Genomic DNA, 25,828 nt, shown 5'->3' with positions numbered 1-25,828 from the left:
GATGTGCATGGCTTGGATCAGTATTAGTGTACTCATGTTACTGTGCAAAGTTGGATTACTATAACACTAGGGTATAATCCAGGCAAGTACAGATCTATCACATGCAACACAGGGGCTCAATACTTGTGGCACAGGCCTGTCCTGCATACTCCTGGGATAAGGGACTAGTGAGGACGTCGTCGTTAGGTTGCATCTAGAATTTCCATCTGGCAGGCGATTTCCCTCCACGCCGCTCTGACATGTTAGGAAATCATGTTCGTGGCAGGTTACAGCACTGGTTTGCCTTTGCTTTCTGTCGAGTGAGTTTAGGGAGATCACCACCTCTTGTAGTGGATGACAAGGATGTCTAAGTGCCTTGTCGTGCTCTTAGCGCTCCACCAACGCCTGCCGGCCTGCCTTCTTGACCATTGGACCATTAATTGGTCTCTTCCGCTCAATCCACCACGGCCAGACTTCACACGCCGGGACAGGATGGACTAAATGCCAAAAAAAAAACACAGATTTTGGAAATCGGAATGAAGAAAATTCTGGGTGATGTTCATCAGGCCAGGCAGCAAACTTAGAAGGAGAAAAACCAAGTCAATGCTATTCCTCTATAATACTATTGTTTGTGAGATTAAGATACAAGATTGGTGAGTATAAGTTCATCACTGTTTAACATGGGCACAGTGAAGGTGGGGTCCCTGTCATCCAGAAGACCACTGGGTCTGTCATTGTGTGATATAGTGACACACTGTCTACTAATCCAAATCTAAACAATATAAGCACAGTGAAGAACTCTGTCTTTCTTATCATTATTATTTATCCATTCAAGGGGTTTTCACATCACTGGCAGTGTTGGCATTTATTGTTCATCCAAATTATCCATTAAAAGAGGCAGCAATAATGAACAAACCACTTTGAGAGATTTGGAGTTCCATATGGCTAGGTTAAGTTAACAGATTCCAACCCCCACCCCCCCCAAAAGCATGTTAGTGGTTTCATAGCTAGTGTGATTTAGTATATAATTATACAGCCAGCTACATCATGGTCGACGCTCAGCTGGAGGGCCAAAGAAGCGCTATAAGGATCAGATGAAGAATGCTTTAAGGAAGTGCAAGATCAGACCCGAGGACCTGGAGGATGTTGCTGCCGACTGTACCACTTGGCGACAGCTGTGTAGGGACAGGGTTCGTATTCTGGAGATGGAAAGAACAACCAGAAGACAGCAGAAGAGAGCCAGGAGAAATGCAGCCATGGTTGCCACCACTACATGTCCCACCTGCAATACAGCTTGTGGGTCCAGGATAGGACTGTATAGTCAAAGATTTCACTGTTAAAGCAGTGGACATCTTCATCGGATTTCGATGGACAACCGAAGAGAGAGATTTCATATAATTAAATTTCAGATTTATTTAATTAATTTAAATTCCCCAGCTGAAGACAAGGGACTGCAAATGCTGGAATCTACAGCAACAACCTGCTGGAGGAACTCAGCAGGTCAAACAGCATCTGTGGGAGGAAAGGAGTTGTCAATGTTTCAGGTTGTGCTGGTAGGGTTTCCACACAGTATTCCGAGTCCAGGGAACACCGCTACAGACAGCATTCAAAGATGAGGATCTCCTGTCTACCTTGGGGCATGGTTCCTACTTTGTTGAACTGCTTGCCAGACAAGTTGTCTCATTTTGGTATTTTCCCCATTTTCATTGAACCCACCTCCCACTCAAACAGAGTCCTCCGAGTCCAACATCCCTCCCTTCCAGGATCCTCCAGAGAAATCTTGTTGATATTGTGTTGCTGTGGTGTTCTTGTTACTTGGCAACAGCTTTTCCTTTATCTGTTTAATGGGTGGAATATACTGTTTGACCAAAAAAAAACTTGGATTGGTAGATGCAATATGAATTTGTATGTACCTCACACAAAAGTCTAGCTACAGGTTTGAAATCCCTTATTAACCAAGAATGAATGATTTGACAAACTCTGTTCCCATCCACACCAAGCTAACAGATACTTAACCAAAATCAGTGATAGCCAACTGGAACTGGATAGTCCAGTCTCCAGGAAACCCTACCATTCCAGGTAGTTATTTCCTATGTCCAAGGTCTGTGCAAAACCAACTCATAAATGCACAGCATTTCACTGTTAGAATATTTTGTTTAAAGAACTGTCACTTTTGAGGGTTTCCCTCCCTGCTCACTGCTTAGTGTTCACAGAACACAAGAGATAAGCTTCAATAAATCAAATACTGACAGTAAGTAAAGGCAGCTGTTGAGTGTCTACGTGAGCCACAACTTGTGATTGAATTACCCCAAGATGAGTGGGAGAGATAGGGGTGGATGTTCAGCATCTCAGAAGTGGGTGGAGGGGGAAAATAAGCTTTGACTGTCCCAGTAAAACAACTCCAAACCCCCAATCTTCCCCCAACACCAAACTTCAATACTTATTTCCATTTGTGTCACCAATTGCAAGGGCAAAGGTCAGAGAATGGATTAAGTGTTTGAAAAAAGGCATCAAGATCTGTGGCTAAGCAGGGGGATTTATGTCCATGAAGAATGCATTCTGGAGTCAGTGAGTGTGATGGGAAGCAGCTGGCAGGTGTCACATCATCGTGATTGGCAGGCTTGAGGTAAGCCTAAGGCTGGGGGGTTCAGAAACGCAAGCTCCTGCTTTCAATCCAAAGCAGAACAGCAATTCTAAGCTGACATATCTCGGAGGATAAATACAAGAACACACCCAGATGAATCATGGCCTGGCAACTGCTCCCGTCTAAAAATTCTCTGAATAAACAGAGCATGTATAGTGACAGTGGGCCGAGGTGCAGCTTGATCCATGGGAGAGGCTGTAATAACAGAGCAACAACTGACAGCTTTGCTATTGGATTAACACTCCCAGCAGGCCACCCAGACACCAGAACATTTTCAAGCTCTCTCTGCACACAGCTACTGGAACCAAAAGGATCAGAACTCTAAATCAAGTGCCCCATTGCTCAGCGATAGAGTACCAGCCTCCATCCTTGGACTACATAAACTTAATTTCCAGTCTCTCAAATTCAAAAAAGTGGTATTGCTGGTTAAGCTGCAAACTGCCGGTAAAGAAATCTGCTCCTTAGACTCCCTTCAAACACAATTTATTTATAATTTACAAAACCCAGGTAACCAATCTCCAGTCGTGCATTTGTCACTCATGTACACAATTTATACAGAAAGCAAAGACCATCAGAAGCTAGTGGATGAGCGCGCGCGCACACACACACACACACACACACACACACACACGTGCGCACAAACACACACTTGTTGCTCTCCTCACTGCTTCTTCACTCCCGATAGTTTTCCTGGTTTCTTCTCTTGTCCTCGGTTTGCTCCGCCCACCCCTCGACCACGGCCACCAAACACTCCTGTTGACAGTGAAAAGTACTGGGTTACACTGAGCTCAATCTGCAACCTTCAGAACACCCAGAGTAAAAACAAATTCAGCCCGAGGAGTAGGCCCCACTAAAAATCTACAGCATAGTTGTGGTGCTGGGTCCCCCGACTCCTGGTTTCCCCAACAGGTTAGATGGTAAACTGGTTCCACTGACCCCTGAATTCCCCACTCTCCCACTGAGGAATTAGTCCCAGCCAGCCCAAGTTTTAGCTGAGTATTAGTCATAAAATTTATGGGAATCAGAAGATCCCGTGTCCTCTCCAATTCGGAGAATGAGCACAGTAATCCAGGATGACATATCAGTTATTAAGGCAATGCAACTTCAGTATATTAAACTGAGCTGAAAGGCAAAAATAAAGTTGCAGATGTTGAAATAGTGAAACAAAAAGGAAAAAAAAACAAAATTCTATGAATAATTAGGTCAGACAGCTGGGAGAAATAAAGAGAAACAATTGTTTGTCTCTTCAGAGATATTGTCCAACTTGCTGAATATTTCCACCATTTTCTGTTTTTATATTAAACTGAGGCCTTGTCTCTCAGGTAGCATCAAACAGCTTATGGTACTATTGTAAACAGCAAGTGGCTTAGCCTGGCTGTATTGGAAGCCAATCCTTATCCTTCAAAGAACATTACTAAAAATATAAACTGCTCACTGGGGTTTGTGGGAAGTGACCGCATATTTTACATATTTTGATGATAATGATGGCATTGGTTATGAGGTGCTATGATACATCCCAAGACTGTAAAAACTGGTGGGGGTAGGGGTATCAGAAAGTGATCAGGAACACTGGGTGCTCTGTAATCTCTGTGCCCCCCCAACCCAACTGCAATAAGAGTTCAAATCTGCCCTTAATAGCACTGATAAACCAAGAAGGCCTTTTGAGTGGAGAACCCAAGCTCTAGTTGAATGAGGATTTTTTTCCCCCTTCACTCTGAGCCCAGAGTGGGGTCTGACTGATGCTTCCCAGCTGGGGCATAGTCTTTCATCACAGATGGCTGGAGCTATCAACAGTGAAGAGCATTACTATACTGTGCAATACTGTCTTTGGTCTAACCAATAGTCCATGACCTAGGCTATGGTTAGGTGCTGGGCAACAAGTCTGCCCCATAGTCTGCCACTGCCATTATATATCAAGCTGAGACTCACCTCGCCCGGCCCCGCCGCCAGCACCTCACCCCATAGTGTGCCATTATATATCAAGCTGAGACTCACCTCGCCCGGCCCCACCGCCAGCACCTCGCCCCTTCTGCTGCTGTTGCTGCTTCTGCTGCTGGAGGCCACCTCGACCTCTGCCCTTTGAAAGCACCTCCTCTTTCACCATGTCAATGATTTCATCGGGGATCCGGAGGTATTTGATGGTGCTGCCACGGATGTAGCATTCTGGCATCTTCCAGAACTTGTCACCATCCTGTGGAGCAGAGGAGAGGAAAACAAAACAAATCAGACCAGTGGGGAGGTGGGTGGAGGTATGGGGTGGGGGTGTGTGTTGGGGAACGGCAATCTGTCTGATTGGGCGATGGGGGATATGGTACATCTCCATGAGTCAGGATTTCACTCCACATACAGGAACATAATCAACTAAGAATATAAAGGAGCTACACCAACACAGTACAGTTATTACACAGCACGTCACTGAACTCATTGGTGGAAATTCTAGAACTTTACGTGGTGTCGCTAGTTCTTTCGCAACACATAGCCATAAGTTACTGAGAGGAGCTTTTCTGTGCCCACCAATGCTGAATCCTTATGATAGTCAGTACAGATACATCTCTGCCTAATAATGTACTTCAGTCTCATGTAGTGCCTGACCCATTTCCACCAGTACAGGAGTGAGGTTGGATTGATTTAAGTGCCAAGCCGATGTGGACAGGTTGTAAATGGGCTGGCCACGGTTTGATTGGCGAGGTCCAGGCCCAGAGCGTATGGCTGCTGTGAGGCCCAGGTCCTAGTGCCGGGGGATGACCCAGTGTTGGGGCAATTTGAACGCCGGCCCAAGTAGACTGAAAAGGCAGGGTGTCAGGATGGGAGGCAAGGGTCAGGCTGATTCCACTCACTCCTACACGACACTTAGTCCTCTCTCTCCCCACAGTGCTGAGGCTGTGAGACTGCTCCGGCTGTATCAGCGAGCTTTGCGGCGATTTGCCCTGCTGTGTGATGAACTGAGACCGCTATAGACTTACTCCAGCTGCTCTAGTATCTGGGTCCATGGACTCCATTTCATTCTGAACGCCGTTGCTTGCTTTTATTCTGTTGTGTTTTTTTTTTATAAACACCCCCCCACCCCCCCACATTGTGTTGATCTTTTTTTTAAACTGGGTTCTTTCAGGTTTCTGTTTTACATAGAAACATAGAAAATAGGTGCAGGAGTAGGCCATTTGACCCTTCGAACCTGCACCGCCACTCAGTATGATCATGGCTGATCATCCAACTCAGAACCCTGTACCAGCCTTCCCTCCATACCCCCTGATCCCTTTAGCCACAAGGGCCGTATCTAACATCCTCTTAAATATAGCCAATGAACTGGCCTCAACTGTTTCCTGTGGCAGAGAATTCCACAGATTCACCACTCTCTGTGTGAAGAAGTTTTTCCTAATCTCGGTCCTAAAAGGCTTCCCCTTTATCCTCAAACTGTGACCCCTCGTTCTGGACTTCCCCAACATCGAGAACAATCAGTTTTGTGCTTGCCTGTAAGCAGACGAATCTCAACATCGTATAATTTATACATACTTTGATAATAAATGCACTTTGAATCTTTGATCCCAGTGTGACAGAGTGTCAGACCCATCAGCACTAACACAGTGTTACACACTGGTGTAATGTGGGAAAGAAGTAGCTAAAACAGAAATAAAATTAACTATGGTTTGGGATTTACAGTGCTCCAGGACAGAGCGTGTCATATATCTATGATAAATTAAACTCCCAGAAATATATGCCTACATCAGGAATGAAAGCCTGGGATAAGACATATCTGAATTGGGACAAGACTTAGACTGGGATGTGATTTGGGATAATGCTGCCGGAGCTTCGAAAAACCCAAATCATCGGTATATACACTTGAAATTTTGTCATAGAGCATATTTAACACCGAGAATTAGACATCAAATGGGACTGGTTCCTGACCCATATTGCTCATTTTGCCCCCACGGAACCGTTGACTCTTTTATACATGTTGTATGGGAATGTCCAGGGGCTTTTGGTTTGTGGGGGAAGGTTATCAGAACTCTGACAGAACTAACAGGGGTGCAATTACCAATGGACCCCACTGTACATCTTCTAAATGACGACTCCCACCTTTCCCTTACGGAAAAAACGCACAAAGTCTGGCTGGCAGGCCTGACTGCAGCTAAGAAGATTGTAGTCCAGCGTTGGAAACCTGCCCATGATATTTCAAATACCCACTGACTCTGGAGCTTTTTGGAAATTTCTTACCTGGAACTTTCATCAGCAAGAGTAAATGATGCACGACCAAACACAATCTTAATGTGGACAAATTTGGTATCTAACTTAAAAGATCTTTTGTTAAAATAGGAATGATTTGTCTGTGTATGCACTACTATTCAGTCGGTTGGTGGAGGGGAGAGAGGTGGGGGGGATGGTGATGAAGGTTGGGGGGTGGCTGGGATAAACAGTCAAAATGTAATTGCAACTGGTTGTATTGAATGTAATTTGTTGGTGTTGCAATAAAAAATTGTAATAAAAAAGACTATGGTTTGGGATTTACATGTTACCTTTTACATTCTTAGGATATTGCAAAAGGCTGTGAGCCTATGACGAAGTCATAAATTGTGTCCTGTCCAATGGAGGATATCAATGCCAAGTCAGCAGGCCATAGTGCTGCTGGAAAGAAATATACCTGACTGGTTCCACGGCAAGAGCAAAGCCTGTTCTGCCACCCAGTGGTTACACCAGAAGGTAGTAATATCTCAGAGCATAACCGACACAAAGAACTCGTGTTCAAGGAAGTAGCCAAGTAACACAGACTAGGAGATGAGTGCTCATGGACATGGGCAGAGCTCAACTATTGGCAGCCTTCCCACAAGTTCACAATCCACATGGAACATTAACCTACCCTCTCAGATATGCCTGGAGATGACTTACTGTGGTAAGTTACAGTGACCCAATACACGCCGTTCACAAACACTCCAAAGCATCTCACAAATCCTAAGTTCCTGTGTATTGCCTTAGCAACCAAAAAAGAAGCTGGTTTTGCAGGGTGAATTTCCGTACGGGTCTCTCAATGCAGGAAAAAAAAACCATGTAGTTTCTGAGAAAGATAGTTACATTCTTCAAGGAAATGCAGACAAGACTGCAGAATGGTGAATAATTAGCAGATGAGATTTAATGGTGAAAGTATGTCATGTTTTCTTGCATTTTGGTAGAAAGAACAAAGAAATGAATTATAAAGACGTGTTTTTAAAAAGGGTACAAGAACAGAAAGGTCTAAGAGCATATGTTCAAAAATTCTTTGAAAATAGTAGGGCAGGTTGGGAAAGCACAAATTATCCTGTGCTTGACAGTCATAGTTATACAGCACAGCCCAACTCATCCGCGTAGACAAGGTTACCTAAGCTAGTCCTATTTACCTGTGTTTGGCACATATTCCTGCAAACCTTTCTTACACATGCAACCAGTCAAGCAACATTATAAATGTTTATAATAGAGGGATGAGCTTCCAAAACAAAGAAATCATGATTACAAATCATGGCTACAAATGAAGTGGAGTCTAGTCTGACATTCAATACTTTACAAGAAAGATGAAAAGGGCTTACGAGGTCACAAAAGAAATTAAAATGGTTCCAGAGATGAAGATCTTTGGTAATGCAGATTAACTGCAGAAGTTGTGGTTTTCTCCTTAGACCAGGGTGGATTTTGAGAAGAAGTAACAAAAGGTAGTTTAAAAAAAATCAAGAAGAGAACAGATAGAGAGAAGTTGTTGTTATTGGCAGAAGAGTTCAGAACCATACAACACAGAATGAATGCACAAAAAAAAGTGAAAAGAGGAAAGTCTATTTAAAAAAATACAGTCAGCACTTAGAGTCAGGAATCCATTGCAGTGCTGAGAGCAGAGGCAGATTCCCTGGGGCAGTGGGATTAAAGGGCTTGCATGACCCCTTTGGACTTGGGATCCAAACAACCACCTCCTTTCCTGTAATCATTTTGTACTCCTGATAATATAGATTAAACTTCCTACACTGAGGTAGTTGAATGTGCCTCCATTATGGGAGTCAATTGCAGCAAAGTGGGTACATCTACAGACTCTACGCTGCTGGTGGTTTTCCAGATAACCATTAAGCCTGATGTTATGGTTCTTGCTATCATTAGCATACAAGCAAAAGATTATCAATTAATTGTTCTAATTATCACCTCAAAAATCAGCTATGATATTTTACAGTTGATTTAAATAATCACATTAGAGAAGATAAAGGGAGAAGACAAAGGCTACGTCCACATTAGACCGGATAACTTTGAAAACGCCGGTTTCTCGTAAAAACGATAGGCATCCACACCAGGCGTTTTTGAAAATATCTCCGTCCACATTAAAACGGATATTTGGGCGAATCTCCTACTGGGTATGCGCAGGACACACAGAAAACAAGCAAAGAGGAAATGGTATACTTGGTGCGCATTTGTCCAGTTACAGACTAGAAAAACTTAAAAGGAAATTGCCAAATGAAAGACTTGGTGCGCGTTTGTCCAGAAACATTTCCTACAGCCATAGTTTCTTCACCAATGAAAGGGACGACAGCTACAACTAAATGCAATAAGGCTTGTTACTGGGCAAAAGTGAAATTTGCTGTTAAATCATTTGTTTGCCTTTACTTTTGCCATGTCTTTGTGTATTATTTTGCTGTATTTAACGTGCAATAAAACGAGCCACTGAGCAGAAGTGACAATTGCATCTATTGAATGTTTGCACAAGCAATACATTAATAAAACACCTTATTAAATGTATAAAACATGTCTGCATCAGTATTATCTTGTATTTCCATACAATGTTACATTAGGCTGTTACACATCTATTGTCAGATATTGTGGTGTTGGAGGTTGTGTTCAAGAAAACAATGAAATGCTGCGCTGCCACCACCATTTGTTTCGGCACGTCATGACAGCAGTTTTAAAAATAGCCAGTTACCCCGTACACACTACGCTGGATATCAGCGTTTTCAGATTTATTCACTCTGGAGAGCGTTTCTGAAAAGCTCCGTTTTCGGGGGAGGAGAACGCAGTTTCAGGGGGAGGAGAACGCCATTTCAGTGTGGACGGAGGATCAAAACGAAGAGAAAAAGCTTCGGTTATGGATTTATCCGGTCCAGTGTGGACATATCCGAAGAAACCAGAGAAGGGAAGAGGAGAAACTCATCCAGAATAAGCTGTCCAAAGGGTGGCAGAAGCACTTCCAATGAAACTTTTCAAAAAGGAATTGGAACAATGACTTAACAATAAAAATCTGTGGGTCTCTTTAGGTGTTGCATAATTTTCTGACTAAACAGGAAAGTTCAGGGTTTTAGCTAGGTGACAAGCTAGGCATGAGTGGCCGGATGGGCTCAGAGTGTGTACCCACATCAATGACTGTGAATGAGAAGCAACGGTTTTGCATAGGAGGGAGCTAAACCTACACCCCCAGGCAGCCCAGAGTTCCAGTAACAGTCCTCACGGAAAACATTACTATTATTGAAAATCTCACTTTCATAACAGACTGAAACTGCAATCTCTAGAATCTAAGAAGGGTGGAGCACTGGAGACAGTGAAGGGCCCTCACTAAGCAGCCGAGAGGTGGGAACCTTGGCACACAGGCAAGGAATATGTTTCCACTTGTGGAAGAATCCAAAACTAGAAAATGGTCACTAATAAATGCATTAGGAAGTGCAGTGTTCTTGCGTTGAGAGTAGAACTTGCCATCGAGATCATTGGCAGAAATGTGTTTAAATCAAGCTAACGTATAGGTTTTAATTATTTACTCATGGGATGTGGAGGTCACTGGCAGATCTGTTTTTTTAACCACCATTCCCACTATATCACTGGTGGGTCTACGGTGTCATGTGGTCCAGACATAAGGTTGAAGATTTTGTTCTCTAAAGAACATAGTGAGAGCAAGATGATAGGGTAAAGGAGACTCAGTGAAACATAACTGTTGAATGGTCTATTTCTGTACTGTAAAGCCTGTGAAAGAATCTGATCAAAGGCGCCAAACACTGAAGAGGAATTTGTAAAATTTAGATTAAACGACATTAAATTGGGCACACTAGTCATTAAAGGAACATTTTTACACAACATCTTTATTTTGAAATAATCAATCTAAGAGGCTTAGTGAAGTGACTACCCAGTTCCTATCCACAGTCTGAGCAGCACATTTCCTCATTCTTACCTAGAATCAACAGAGTCTCCTTTATAACCTTGACAAAAATCAAAGCAAACAAGTCAGATGGAAAATCATCAAAGCCAGTAGTGGTTAGTGTTCCCCGTAGCCTAATACTTCAGTGACAGGACACCACTAGTATTCATACAGAATCTGATGCCAGTAACATTTTGTGGCATCGCTGACATAGACTTCGTGATTTGCCACAAAATAATTGTGCTCAAAATATTTCATTACCTGCTCATGTTCTATGAGTCATAGGTTTCAACTAAACTGATTCTCAAAAATCATTTTCTTACACAATCCTGTTAGCAACACAAACAGGAGAAGGCCTTCCCCATTCAATCACGTACTGGCCGGTGTTAATTTCAACTTAATTCCCCTTGAGATATTTACCCCACAAAAGAAATATCCATTTTGAGTTTCTCAGTTCATCCAACCCCCAGGACCAAATCCAAAGATTTCTTGGAATGGAAAGAATCATATTTCCATTGCCCTATGTTTTACTCTACCCCCTCCTCCTCCTACAAATCACGTCACTAAAACCTCGCTCCATACCACAATTTATATGTTCCCTACGCCTTGAGGTCATGCTTTTGAATGTTCAGTGAACAGCCTGAATAACTTTAAAAAGCTACAATGATTGAGAGCCACATACCCGAGATGTGCAAATGACCTCCCGCAGGTTGATGTTCATCCAGTTGTCACAGCTGACCAGATGACCGTTGTACGTCTCCCCATTCTTCAACTCCACAAGCTGTCAAACAAAACACACATCTTATTCAATGGAACATAATTTCTGAAATATTGCCATGACCTTGCTCTGGTATTCTTTAGATATTCCTCAGCTTGCATTTCAAGAGATTAATTCCACTGTTTTAGGTGAATTTAATCCCATAATTAGCTCCTGTCAAGGTCTACCCTTTCTCCTGATGCTGGCAATGTTACAGGCTGTTATAACTGGTGTGTTAAGGGTGGCCCAACATTGATGCTGGGGTGCGACAAAGTGGGTCCCTGAGAGAACGTGTAGCCAGAACCTCAATTTGATACTGCCAGGGAAGCACTGAACATTTGTTACTCAAACAAAGGCAAGAAACATTATACAGTGGGATGAAGAGCTCCACATCAAAGTCTTGCCCCATGAACGAATCACTGAAATAATAAAAGAGCACTTCCAGCATCCAGCAATTCTGAGGACAGTGAAGCTCTAAATGCATCCAGTCTGCAGCAGCTGGGCACGGGTAACTGGTGAGAGAAAAAAATCTGGCTGCATCGGGCACTGCAAAGTCAAGATTGTGAAAGACAATACAATGACTCAAAAATCCCTTCCTGGATTTCCCCAAGAGGTTTTCTCATCACAAATAGCACAGACCTGAGCACAGAATGTTCGGGTTTTGGGAAAATGTAAGTAAAATTAGTGAGTGAGTGAAGTGTTTAACATTTTACAGTTGCAGATCTCAAAAGGATCCAGGTTTTCCCCATTGCTGTTTTTCCTTTATTTCTCTGCTTCTCTCCCTTTTTCTTTTCTGATACGCATCAGAAAAAAAGTGGTGTAAATGGATAAAGAGGTTCCATGGAATGAAAAGTAGTCTCAGCAATGTTAGCTCCTGAAATTGTGCATTAACTCAATCTAGACAGGCACCAGGCGGCCTGACTGCGTCTGTTCCACAAACAAACATTTGTCAACACAAGCTCTCCAGACAGGCTCGGCAACGTCAAACTCTACCACATATCACCAAGGGTGTGGATACTGAGACGCTGTAGAAAAGTGGAACGTGCAGACAGCTGTCTGAGTGCAATCAAAGAGCCTGAAAGTCTGGTAGAAACAGGAATTGGAGATTGGACTGAGGCACTTTAGTGCCTGAATTAAAGCTTTCTGCAAATTCTAAACCATTTTTGACTAGCACAGCTTGCCATCTACACAAAGCCTTTTAATATCATGCAGATGATGGAGCCAGCTCTTGAGTTCTCGATCCACAAGTTGCTCAGTTGGTAAACTTTACAAGGTTATCAGTGCCAGGAGTTTTCAGAAATTAAAATTTAAACCCCTGAATAACAAGAGCAAGTACTTGGGGAGGATCTTAACAAGGCATGAAAAGAAGCGTATTCTATTTTCTTTGAACAACTTGCATTTCTACAGCATCTGAATTTGACTAAAAAAGAGTGCAAGGCGACTTCTCAGAAACATAATCAAAAATTTTACCAAGCTGTTGGTTGGTGGGTTCAACAGGATATATTCCAGATACCAGTGCAAGTGGGTGAAGGGTCATGACTAGCATACAAAATTACCAATATCTGTTAATGGCTTTAACTGGACTCACCATGGGATGATTCTGTGCTGTCTTCAGTAATGAGAGGGGTAGCTGAAACAAGGACAAAATTAAATGTTGCAGAAAGATCTGCTTCACATAATCAATATTTGTAATTGAAATACAACCTCCCACAAAATCTCCCCCGAAAACTCAATAGCACCCCCAATTAAAGGGTAACTAAATACAAGGCAAGCTCTGATAACCAGTGCTGATCCCATCTGAAATAGTACAGAGACCGTTGCTGGGTACAAACAGGCTGTCTTTACTTGCATCTGCAAGTTGGAAAATACACAAACAAAAAAAAGTCAATACGTTAACCATATCTCCACAGTACTGTAATGAAAGATGCTGATGAAGGTCAATTAACACCAGCATATTTATTGTTTTTGGAGCGTAGCGGCAAAGAATCAGGATGTCCCAAGCACAATGGCTGGTTTTGATGGGCTTGAAGTATTAGTAGGTGTTACATTGCTTAATAGAGTATCATTGATACCAGCGCAATAGAAACAATTGTCTGTCAGTTTCCCAGAAACTCTCAAGTAACGTACTATGGTGAAACTGGTAGCCTGTGTTAAGAAATGGTGGTTATCTGATTATGCAAAGAGGTTACACGTAAATAGGTTTTGCTCCTCTGCGATACAAAAAGGTTGAATATTGTGCTATAATTTACATAAACATTTAGTTAGTTAGAAGCCAGCTGGAATTACTGCATTCAGTTCTAGACAGTGAGTAGAGCAAAGTGAAAGTAGCCATGGAGCGCAGATAGAGATCCATCAGTAACAACACTGAGGCCCGTACAGATTCTTGCTTCTTAATAGTATCAATCTTTTCAAGCCCTTAAGAATCAGCCAATCAGCCTTTTCAATGAGATCATTCTTCTTAATTCCAGGAATTATAAAACTTGGTCCATTTAATCTCCACACATTAGAAAATTAAAGGTTATCTAACTGAAGTTGTTAAAAGGTTACAGGATTTTGTGATCGATTTAAACCAATGGAGAGCTCTTTCAAAGAACACCCAGACAGGCACAATAAGCCAAATGGCCTCCACAGAATGATTCTGATGTATTTTTTTTACTCTGATATAATCTGGATGTGTTTGGGGGCAGCTAGTCTGGCAGAAGTGAATTATAATGAAATAGCTTGCAAATAGGCCATTCGGTCCCTTAAACCCGCTTCACCATTTAATGAGATTACAGCAGACCCTCAACCGTAACACCACTTTCTTGTCCATTCATCATATCCCTCAATTCGATCTGCCCTCAGGACCGCATCCAAAACACGTGAGTGAAGAAATTCTTCATCTTGTTCCTAAATGGCTGACTTCTCAGTTCTTGACTCAGTGTCAATATTTTCAAGCCCCTTAGAATAGCTTCTTTCATTGAGCTCTTTTTCCATAGTTCTACTGAGGAGTGTGGTAGAACAGAGCGATCTGGGAATACAGATCCCCAATTACTTGAAGGTGGCGTCACAGGTAGAGGGACATAAAGAAAGCTTTTAGCACACTGGTCTTCATAAATCAAAGTACTGAATACAGGAGTTGAGATGTTATGTTGAAGTCTTCTAAGACGTTGATGAGGCCAAATTTGGAGTATTATGTGGTTCTAGTCACTTACCTATGGGAAAGATATCACTAAGATTGAAAGAATACAGAGAAAATCTATAAGGATGTTGCTGGAACCCAAGGTCCTGTGATACAGGGAAAGATTGAGTAGGTTAGAACTTTATTCCCTCGAGCGAAGGACAATGGGAAGAGATTTGATAGAGGTATACCAAATTATGAGGAATGTAGATGGAGTAAATGCAAGCAGACTTTTACTACTGAGGTTGGGTGAGACTAGAACTAGAAGTCATAGGTTAAGGGTGAAAGGTAAAATATTAAGGGGAACCTGAGGGGGAACTTCCTTACTCAGAGGGTGGTCTGAGTGTGGAACAAGCTGCCAGCAGAAGTGGAGGATGCAGGCCCGATTGCAACATCTAAGAGAAGCCTGGATGGGAGGGCTATAGTCCAGGTACAAGTTGATGGGAGTAGGCAGAATAACAGTTGGGCGCAGACCAGACAGGCCAAATGGCATGTTTCTCTGCTGCAGTGTTCTGTGACTCTACGACTCCAGGAATTTTAAACCTGTCTGACTTAATCTCACATCATGAGACAGCCAGCTGAACCCATGAATTAACCTAGAGAATCTTAGACAAATTTAATGCTTCTTCTATTAAATTAGAGCTGCTCACAACACTCCAGTTATTGTCTCACCACCAAGCAGAACTAGAGTTAAGAACTTCATTACTCTTGGATTCTGAAAGTCGACACAACATTCACGTTGCCAGTTGCTTACTTTTCCATATCCCATAGTGAGGATAATGTGTGACTTGTTGGGAATTCATGGTATTCCCATGAACCTGCTGTTCTATCCTTTTAGGTAAGGCTTGAAAGGTGTTGTTAAAAACTTCATCACACCTTATTTCTGTTTACTACCATGTCTTATGTCTGCAATAAACCATCAGGGTTTGTAGTAGCAGCAAACTTATTACACTCCAGTGAATAATATGGATAGCTTCAAACCAGGTACACTGGAACTTTTGACACACTGGGGGCGAGGGGAATCGGACAGAGTACAAATTAGCAATTTAACCCTTCTGTTCTTCCTGTAAACAAATTGTCAGTCTAAAGAGATAAAATCAAGAGGGAGAAGATGATGCAGAAAGGATCATCTCAAAACCAAAGCAAGTTGGGAAAGCACATCTTCACACGAAGATGGAGCACTCTCTCGCTCTTCCCCAAAGGACTGCTGAAGCTCAAGGAATCTAAAGAACTGGAATTGGTTTATTATTGAAAAACTTGTCTTACATACTGTTTATACAGATCAATTCATTGCTCAGTGCATTAAGGTAGTACGAGGTACAGAATGCAGAGTAAAGTGTAACAGCTACAGAGAACGTGCAGTGCAGATAGACAACAAGATACAACATTATGACAAGGTACAGTACTGTGTAAAAGTCATAATATATAATATATATAGCTAGGATGACTTTTGCACAGTACTACAGTGACGTATATATTGCACTGTACTGCTGCTGCAAAAAAATACAAATTTCATGACACGTGATTGATGATAAATCCAATTCTGATATGGGTCTCTGTTGTGGGCTGAGAGTGGGAAGAGGGCAGGGAGAGGGGAATCACGGTTAGGAAAAGGGGAAGGGGGGGGAGGGGAGGGGAGGGAGCAGGAAGCACCAGAGAGACATTCTGTAATGATCAATAAAACAAATGGTTGGAATTAAATTACCTTGCCTGCTGTCTCAGGGGTGAATGCATCTGCAACTGCACCACCAACCCCCCAGCCCTGGTAGTCCTTCTGTCACCTGTCTCACACCCCTCCCACATCGCTCCACCCGCGCCATTCTCAACATTCCTTTTTTCATGCCAGATTTACAAACTCACTCTCTGCTCCACATTAATAAATACAATGCTGTGCAAATCTTAGGCACTCTAACTATATATAGGTGCCTAAGACTTTCGCAGAGTACTGTGTGCTGTGAGATAGGAGTAGGGAACCATTCAATAGTCTGACAACAGCAGAAGATAAGCAGCCGTTAGGATTGGTGGTACATGCTTCTGCCCAATGGGAGAGAGGACAGAATGTCCTGAGTGGGCAGTCTTTGATTATGCTGGCTGTTTGACTGAGACAGCAAGAAGTACGACAATGATCAATAATCCAATTGTTATAGATAGATGGAGTTAGAGTAGAATCTGGCCACACAGTCACGAGTGTACAAGGAGTAGATTACGGGGCTCACGATGCATCCTCGTGGAGCACCAGTGTTGACAACAATCACAGCGGAATTGTTGCTACCTATCCTTAATCTTGTAGGCTGTTGGCCAGGAAGTTCCAAAGCAAGTAATGAACTTTTGTTGACTCAGCCTACATCTATGGAAGGGAATAAATAGCCATTGTTTTGGGCTGATATCAGGGAAACATTGACTGTTTATTCCCCTCCATAGATGCTGCCCAATTTGCTGAGCTCCTCTGGTGTTGTGCGTAGATTTTTATTGGAGAGGGCAAAGGGCTATAGAAAGGAAATTCACCCAGTGGCCATTTTATTAAGTACACCTGCTCATTAATGCGAATAAATAGACAGCCAATCAGGAGGCAGCAACTCAGTGAAGAAAATCATGCAGACATGATCTGTTCAGACAAACATCAGAATGGGAAAGAAATGTGAACCAAATGATTTTGCCAATGAAGTGACCGTTGGTGCCAGATGGGGTGGTTTGAGCATCTCAGAAACTGTTGATCTCCTGGGATTTTCAAAGAACGGTGGGAAAAACTGAAAAGCATCCAGTGTGTTGCAGTTCTGTGGACGAAAACACCTCGTTACTGAGAGGTCAGAGGAAAATGATCAGACTGGTTCAAACTAACAGAATGGTGGAAGTACCTCGAGTAACTACACGTTATAACAGTGGTGTGTAGGAGAGCATCTCATCACATGACATGACAAAGCTTGTAGTGGAAGGCGAACAGCAGCAAAAGACCACAAATGTACACTCAGTGGCCACTTCATTAGTTACTGGAAGAACCCCATAAAGTGGCTGCTAAGTGTAATGTGGATGGAGTTAAGAAACAGTATATGATCTAACTGAATAGTTGAATATACTCAAGTGGTTGAATTGTCCATTCACCCATGTCCTAAGCTTTATTCCTTTACATGCACCACCTTTTAGTTTTTCTACTCACTTTTAATCAATACTCAGTCTGTGTAGTCGCTGGCATCGAAATTTACATTCCACCCACCTTCAAGATAAAGTAAAATTTCCATCTTCCTCCTTAATCAGTAGAAAGATTTAAATTTGTGCTGTTTAACCACTGAAGCATTAGTCATAACTTGCCATAATTAAACACAAAACACAATTCTCTTGTCACTCCATCACTTTGTAATTACAAATTGAAGGCCCTAAGTTTGCATCCCTCACTTTAATCAACACCTCCTGGCAAACATCATTCCCATTACTTTGCTAGTCTTTCTGTCAAGTCCATAACATCATACACAGTCCTCCCAACCTCAGGCCTGCTAAATACTTAAAATATTTCAGTAACCTCCCTGATTTTCTATTCCACACCTCTAGATAATAACCAGAAATTCTTGTGCCCTTTAACAAAAATTATCTACAATTAAAGTTTGCATAAATCAGCAGTTACTTTTGGCTACAGTAGCTTAGCACTAAAATAAGTATGCATCATTTATCTTTGTCTGAATTAAAACATTTCAGGCAATATCACTTTGAGGTGCTCCTTAACCCATTCTGCAGAGCTGAGTATATTGCCGCAAATTTCTCCAAACCAATTTGTAACATAATGATGCAGCAATTTGGAAATAAGCTACAACCATCAATCATAGAATAATAATATTTAGAAGCACCAGCCTTAGAAATACTGTCATTCCAGTCAAGATAAAAACACACTTCAAACAAATGGAAAACATTTTGCCTGCTACAAACCCAGGATCTGTCAAAAACATTACAACCTTATTCTCACAGCTGTTGATGCTCTCTGCTCACTTTCACAACACAAATTTTTTCATAGCTAAATAGTGCCACCATTGGCAGAGGATGCATAGCAGCCCAGGATGTTTAAAATGGGCAGAGCACAGTATAGATGTTTCCAAAAAAAATCTCTAGTGTCAAAGAAAAAGTTGGGTACAGTTTAAAATGGAGATGTCAAATATGGCAGTTCAATTAGCTTCAATGGTGCAGGTTGACAAAGCCCTGGTGGGAACAATACTGCGATTGACTGTGAACAGCATCACAGAGAGGAATGCTGATTTAAGCCCTCCTTTAGTGGCCTGACTATAAAATCCCGTCTGATACTTTAGCTCAGTGCAGAAAGAGTATTTGTACAATCTGAGGTACCATTTTCAGGATGTGTCCTATCTGCCATTTTAGTTGCATGTAAAACAACTCAAGGCCTCTTTGAAAATAAAGGGGAACTTCTGAGGTGACTCTGTCACGATTAAGAAAGCTCACAGTGATATTGCCTCTTCTTCCTAAAACCCAGCTCATATTCCTTCCTCTTGCTCTTGCCTCCGCATTCAACAATATTTAATCGTAATTTGTCCAACATTTCTGTAAACATCAGTGAGATTCCACCACTAGATACAGTTTCAGCTCTCCCTCCGAGATTCTCTGGTTTGCCTTTCCATCACCATCACTACTCATTTTCTCGTGGTATTTACCAATGCAATGAGAAAACAATATCAAGCCTTTTACCCTTCCTACCATCCAGGAATCCAACTTTTCCAGGCGAAGCAGCAATCCTTTGGTACTTCCAAGTGTTTGCTTTCATTGCTCTCAGCAGTTTCTCCTACACCCAACCTCTGACTGGGGTGAACGCTTTGTAGTTCATTCAGTCCACAAGGTGACTTGACCTTCCAAGATGCTGGTCACTGCAGCTCTTCACCCCAACTCCTGCCTTCTAAGAAAGCTCAAGAAACAGCTTCTTGCCTTTTATCTAGGTATGTTCCAGTCCTTGGTACTTAACATTGAATACAGAAATTTCAGATAACTATTCATTCCTCTTTGTATCAGAATTTCCCAGTTCTAATAAAAGATCATACACCTATAATAGTAATTGGGTTTTTCTCTCTTTACAAATGCTACTTGAACTGGTGAACATGAGCATTTATTTCTTATTTCCAGGAACCGATGTGTTGTGCGACTCACAACTTCAGCACGTTGATGTTTAATTTTCCTTTGCTAATTCCCTCATTTATACTCCTTCAAACAGATCAGCTCTGTTTCAACAGTTGTTCTCTTTATTCTTACCCCCACCCTGAAATTAAAATATGCTTTCTTTCCCCACTCCCAACTCTTCCAGCTCTGTAAGAGTTGACCCGAAGCAACATCCAGATTGAACAATTACACCAGATCTGAGCCTGCACCAACAAAACACTCAACCCTGCTTTCTGGCTCATATAACGGGTTCTAGAGATGATGAGGGAAAATGAAAATGTCCACCTTCCACCTTGGATGGAAATTTCTGCAGAGCCAGAACTCCAGTTGTGGTCAGTAGATTGCGTCTGTCTTAAGATCCTGCATTGATGGAGACACTAAGAACAACATGACAGTGGGGAAACTCTTGGAGCCATTTCTGAGTACGGTGAACAAACATGGATACATATTGATAGGACATTTGAAGAAAGAATGGATGGGTAAGAGCCAAGAGAATTTCATACAGGGACACAATGTGGGTTTTTACTGTGACTCATCCCTCATACAATCCTATTATGGTAATATCATAACTGTGATAGGCACACACTCCTCTGCTGTCCCCCCTCCCCGCCAATCCAACACAGGATTTATTAAGAATCAGCACATGCTGTGGTTTATTGTGGAGTCAAGGACGGAGTTCTGGTGATATATTAAACTTCCAGCAGCTCTGCTAAATCTATTTTTTATTTATCAGGATCTATACTGATTCATATACATAATATTGTTGGCTAGCTCTTATATTGCTTCCAGTATTGAGATAATGCAGTCTTGGCTCAATGCAAGCTCTGTCAGGCAAAGGGTGAGAGGGGGTATAGGTAGTGAGGAAAGGGGCAGAACTCATGTACCACCATTGTGGTTTGCATCTAGCACTTTAGCTGGCTGCAAGCAACCATATTGCTATGACAATCCTGGTCAGACCATTTGTTTTTTATTCTTTTGCAAGTTATTTTAATGATTATTAACATTGCAGTTCAATTGCTTTCGTGAAGATCCACACAACACTTCATGGAAATGGAATGCCTTCAGAATACTGAGCATTTCCTTTGGGCTCCCTTTGATGATCCATTCTAGCAGGTAATCCCAAAAAATGTGAAAGCCATCAGCTGTTTTGCATTTGATTACTGGTGATTCATTCACTTCCGGCTGTGCAGTTACACATCCCGCCCAGGTTACCACAGCGATCCATTCCCAAGAACGGTTTTGCAAGTTAGAAATATGGCCATGATCTGAGTTACAAAGCAGAAGATGCCTGCAGCCCCACAGGAGCCAGCAAATTCGTCTCACTGGTCACCTAGTCATTCACGTGTACAGGCTGCATACACGTTATGGGTTCATTAGCTGGGGAGGACCTGCACTTGATTTCAGTGGAAGAGCCTTGCAATGCATTTATGATCATCTTTCTTTTCCAAAACAGAGGCATTATGTAAATACCTCGTTATTATCCTTAAATGTGATTCTTACCTCAGAGACAAGAGATTGTAGAGAAGCTGGAAATCTTCCTGCCTCTGCATTATACAAGTATGCTGTCCAGTTTTTTCTCATACTGTGTTTTAAACAACTAAACACAAGTTTCACTACACTATTTCTCAAACAATACATTACTGCTATCACACTTCTTCAATGTCATTACAAGTAATATTCTGACATCTTTAAAATTAACCCTAAATACCCATGTTACACTTAATACCATATTCATAAAAAGAAACATTTTCTAACAGTAGGACACCAAAGCCTGATCAGTCATCCAATAGACTTTTTGGCTGAATATTGGTAAAAACTTAATTTTCCTGTCTGATCATCTTGCTTTGATTCCCCAAGAATCTATCTTACTCAGCTTTGAATCTACTTAGTGATACAAGAGAGAGAACTTTTGGAAAATTCACATTCCTCAACGAATAAAATCAGTAACACCCCCCCCCAACACCCATCTCAATAAGCTAACTAGATTAATACATGGAAAGGGAAGGAGTGGACAGATAAAACTTATATCTACTGGAGTTAAGAAAAGTGAGAATGAACTCGATAAGATGTTATTCCAGAACAGAGTTCACTCTCAAAAATAAAAGGTTTGCTCTTTTGAGACAGATGGAGTAAATTGATTTATCTCCTTAAAGAGTTGTGGAAACAGAAACAAATGAATATTTAAGACACAAGTAAAAGACACCTCCTACTTAAGAGGATGAAAGTTGAGATGATAGCAGATCAGCCATGATCTTATCGAATAACAGAGCCAGCTTCAAAATTATTTTATTGTAAACCCTTATCCCAAGTGTTTGTCCTTCATCCCAGAACAGGACAAACATATTTACATCACCTACTCTGCACGGTAGTGTGGGTCAGTGGTTACCCAAATAGCATCTTCTAATCATCGACCACCTTAACTGAGTTTACAGGAGCACCATTGAGAGTGCCCTGACAAGCTACACCCCCATCTGGTACGAGATCAGCAGAGCATCGAACAGGAAGTCCTACAAAGGACTATGAGAATGGCCAAGAGGATCATAGGGGTCTCCCTACTGTCCATCAGGAACATTTAGCAGGAGAGTGGTCTATGCAGGGCCCTTAGTATTATCAAGGATCCCACCCATCCATCCAGCATCCTCTTTGACTTTCTACCATCAGGCAGGAGACTCTGATGCATAAAGACAAGAACAATCAGGGTGGGAAACAGCTTCTTCCCACAGGCCATTAGGCCTCTGAACTCGCTGCCATATCACACTTGAATTGTCACCGGACAATCTGTACCGTACCCTATAATATTTAATATATGCACTTTATTTATGCGTAATTTGTAGATTTAATTCTTATTTTCCTAAATTATTCTGTGTCGTGTACTGCACCCTGGACTGGAGAAACAGCATCTCGTTTGGTGGTATACAAATATATCGTTGAATGACAATAAGCTTGACTGTACATAAAGTGCTTCCTGATTTCATTCTCAACTGTCCTTCCGCTAAGCATAAAATTAAGATTCCCTTTGAATCAAACAGCTTCCCCATTCACTCCATCAAATCCTTGAATCACTTTAAATGCATCAACTGGATCACCTTTCAATCCCTTAAACTTTAAGTGTAAACAAGCCAAGTACGTGTGACCTGTCCTTATAATTTAACCCTCAGGGCTAGCTTTCTAATTACAGATAACTTTACATCAGCAAAGGGGGCTTCAATTTAAAAACAAACTCATGTGGAGAAACTGAAATTACTTAAACACTAGTTTGTTGAAGTGATGTTGATGCATCATTCAATGCAAGCACAGTAGGAAATCTGGAAGAGAGCTCCTTTGTAACATTATGGGAAAGCACTCAATGAATACAATGAAACCTCTCTACAACAGCCAAGGCACCTCACTCGTAATAAACAAAGCCAAATTTCCCCAAACCAACTTGGTTCTCATTTTGGCTTCCTTCTATTAGTTACCCTATTAATATCCTTCCGGCATGGCAAAAAAAATAATGAACAAAACAATGAAATCTTCAGCAATAGATGTAGTTCAAACATACAAAACTAACAGTAAATATTCAGCTTTGTGCTTCCCTTTTGTGACTGCTGCTGCTTCTTCCACTATGCGCATTACACTCGCACCATACTTGGAGCGGAGCAGCTGGGTAGCTAATTACTTGCATTGCAGAAGACAGTAGATGACACCGAAGGATAACCTGGGCTCAAAACTGAGTTTAAGCATGAATTGTTTTGTCACTAGTAGTGGCTGTCTGAGTTAGCTGGTTCTGGTCCAGATGTGAGCTAAGGGAATGGGAGAATGAAAGTCTTCATCCTGAGAAAATACGCAGACGGTCCAAAGACACAGCCTTGGATTGGGTCATCAAGTGGCTGTGGTGCAGTTTTCTGAATGCCTCTACATCTACACGAAACGCTGTGGAGAAAAGCAGCATCCATCATCCGAGATCCCCACTACCCAGGTCATGCTCTCTTCTTGCTGCTTTCGTTAGGTAAAAGGTACAGCAGCCTCAGGACTTGCACCACCAGGTTCAAGAACAGTTACTACCCCTCAACCATCAGGCCCTTGAACAAAAGGGGACAAATGCACTCATCATTGAAATGTTTCCACAACCAGTGATCTCACTTTAAGTACTCTTTATCTCATGTTCTCATTATTTATTGCTATTTGCATTTGCACAGTTTGTTGTCTCTGCACTCTGGTTGATCCATCATTGATCCCGTTATAGTTACCGTTCTACAGATTTGCTGAGTATGCCCGCAAGAAGATCAATCTCAATCCCGCCAAAGGGTTTCAGCCCAAAATGTTGATTCTACTTTTTTTTTATCCCCCATAGATGCTGCCTGGTCTGCTGAGTTCCTCCAGCATTTTGTGCGGAGGAACTTGGAATTCCAGCATCTGCAGATTTCCTCTTGTTCAGGGTTGCATATGGTGTCATTTATGCACTTTGGCAATAAGTTTCCTTAAACTCTATCAATAACAGAAGTCAGCAGAACCCTAGTGAGAAAGGTCCAAATTTCTTTTGCCGCACAGAACGTTAGGTAAATTCTACCTGTGCTAGAATGATGGCTGAGTCTTCCACCTTCACCAAACCATCTCAGGTTTTGGATTTGCACCCACTGATATGGCAATGTATCTTACCCACCTACAGCAACTTCAGGTTTGTCACTGAGGACAACAAAAAACACATCGGACACAGTAAGATTATGAGATACTAGTCCAGTAAGCAGATCACAGGACTATCAATCTTAAAACAAAGTTCAAATCTCACTGCAACAACTATGAACATTACTTGTAGCAATTAAATACTTGCATCCACTGAAAAAGATAAATCAACGGAGGCTCGGGCTCAAAAGACCTAATGGCCTGTTCTTGCTCCTATTTTTCACTTTTCTCCCTCAAGCAAGATCATGGAGCTCTAACCCAACCGTAACCATGTGGAGGTTGTTAGCACCCCCTTCCATCATCTTATCTTCCAACTCTTATCACCCTCACTCCACTGTTAACATAGTGATGAGACAAATATAGTTAAATGGAAGGCATTGGGCTGTAAAATGACAATGCAAGTACAACTTCAGCAGCAGAGCATCCCACTAGTACGAACTATCCTTTCTCACAACCATGGCAACACCCCCATCCGATCCTCCGCGTTCTCTTTCCCCCTTCTCCGTTTCTCTTTCCACCCTCCCCCTTTTACTTTCTTCCCCTCTTTCTCTCTGATTTTCCTCACCATTTTCCTGCCGCTTTTCTCTTTCTCTTTCTTTCTGTGATCCCGGACCGGATCCAACCAAACTTGCTGAATCCGCCTTCTCGCTGAGTGACAGCTGACTGCACCATTCAGCGAATGCGCTCGCCGCATCGCCTCATCAATGATACGCTTAAGACAAGAACCAATCAGCGAACGGAACATGTTTGGTTGGTTGGTTCAGCAGCGCCGTAGATTGTATTTGTGGATGCTTCAGTGGCGGGAAAGTGCAGTTGTCGTAATATAAGGCCTACTGGTAGGGGAAAAGCCTGAATTTTATTTTGTGGCAGGTGAAAGGGGGGCCATGTTTATAAAGATGGTGAGAGCCTAGAACCCGGATATTATTTTAATCTCTGGGTTAAACATATATAGAAGCCAACTTTGTGCACGAATTCCAGCAACACAGGAGATAAGCAAATTGAGTTTAAAGCAATCTACGTTGTCTGGTTTACAGTTTCAGAATGATCACTTGAGATACAAGTTCAAATCCCACCAATGCATCAGGGTATCAGAGATGGAAGGGGTTAGAAACAGGATCTAACCAGGCCGGGTCCAACATATAAATGTAATTAGGAAGAAAGTACAGTAGCACTTCTACTTTCTGAAATGTGTGCGAAGGTTCAGTATGACATCCAGAACTTTGACAAACTTCCATAGGTGTGTGGTGGAATGTATATTGACTGGTTGCATCATGGACTGGCATGGAAACACCAATGCCCTTGAATGGAATATTGTACAAAATCTTACCCAGTCCATCGTGTAAAAACCTTCCCGCTATTGATCTG

At 42.0% G+C, this 25,828-nt stretch overlaps 1 protein-coding gene across 1 annotated transcript; it reads right to left on the bottom strand.

The window, feature by feature from the left end:
• Nucleotides 1–3,090: 3,090 nt before the first annotated feature.
• lsm4 (LSM4 homolog, U6 small nuclear RNA and mRNA degradation associated) lies at nucleotides 3,091–25,126 on the bottom strand. The gene is made up of 5 exons (XM_072244016.1): nucleotides 25,029–25,126; nucleotides 13,085–13,126; nucleotides 11,422–11,520; nucleotides 4,619–4,814; nucleotides 3,091–3,376 (listed from the first exon to the last, which is right to left on the bottom strand). The coding sequence occupies exons 1-5, from the start codon at nucleotides 25,029–25,031 to the stop codon at nucleotides 3,285–3,287; spliced, it is 432 nt and encodes a 143-aa protein (XP_072100117.1). The 5' UTR covers nucleotides 25,032–25,126; the 3' UTR covers nucleotides 3,091–3,284.
• Between the last annotated feature and the right edge of the window lie 702 nt (nucleotides 25,127–25,828).

The sequence above is a fragment of the Mobula birostris genome, chromosome 26, assembly GCF_030028105.1.
Source record: "Mobula birostris isolate sMobBir1 chromosome 26, sMobBir1.hap1, whole genome shotgun sequence".
Classification (NCBI taxonomy): domain Eukaryota; kingdom Metazoa; phylum Chordata; class Chondrichthyes; order Myliobatiformes; family Myliobatidae; genus Mobula; species Mobula birostris.
This window is presented reverse-complemented; position numbering and strand designations above follow the sequence as displayed.

Excerpts from the sequence above, each read along its gene's own strand:
- lsm4 (XM_072244016.1), bottom strand. Across the intron at positions 4,815-11,421 it reads AGGTCATTTGCACATCTCGG|GATGGTGACAAGTTCTGGAA; the intron begins GTATGTGGCTCT and ends TCTGCTCCACAG. Across the intron at positions 3,377-4,618 it reads TGGCGGTGGGGCCGGGCGAG|GAGTGTTTGGTGGCCGTGGT; the intron begins GTGAGTCTCAGC and ends CACTGTCAACAG.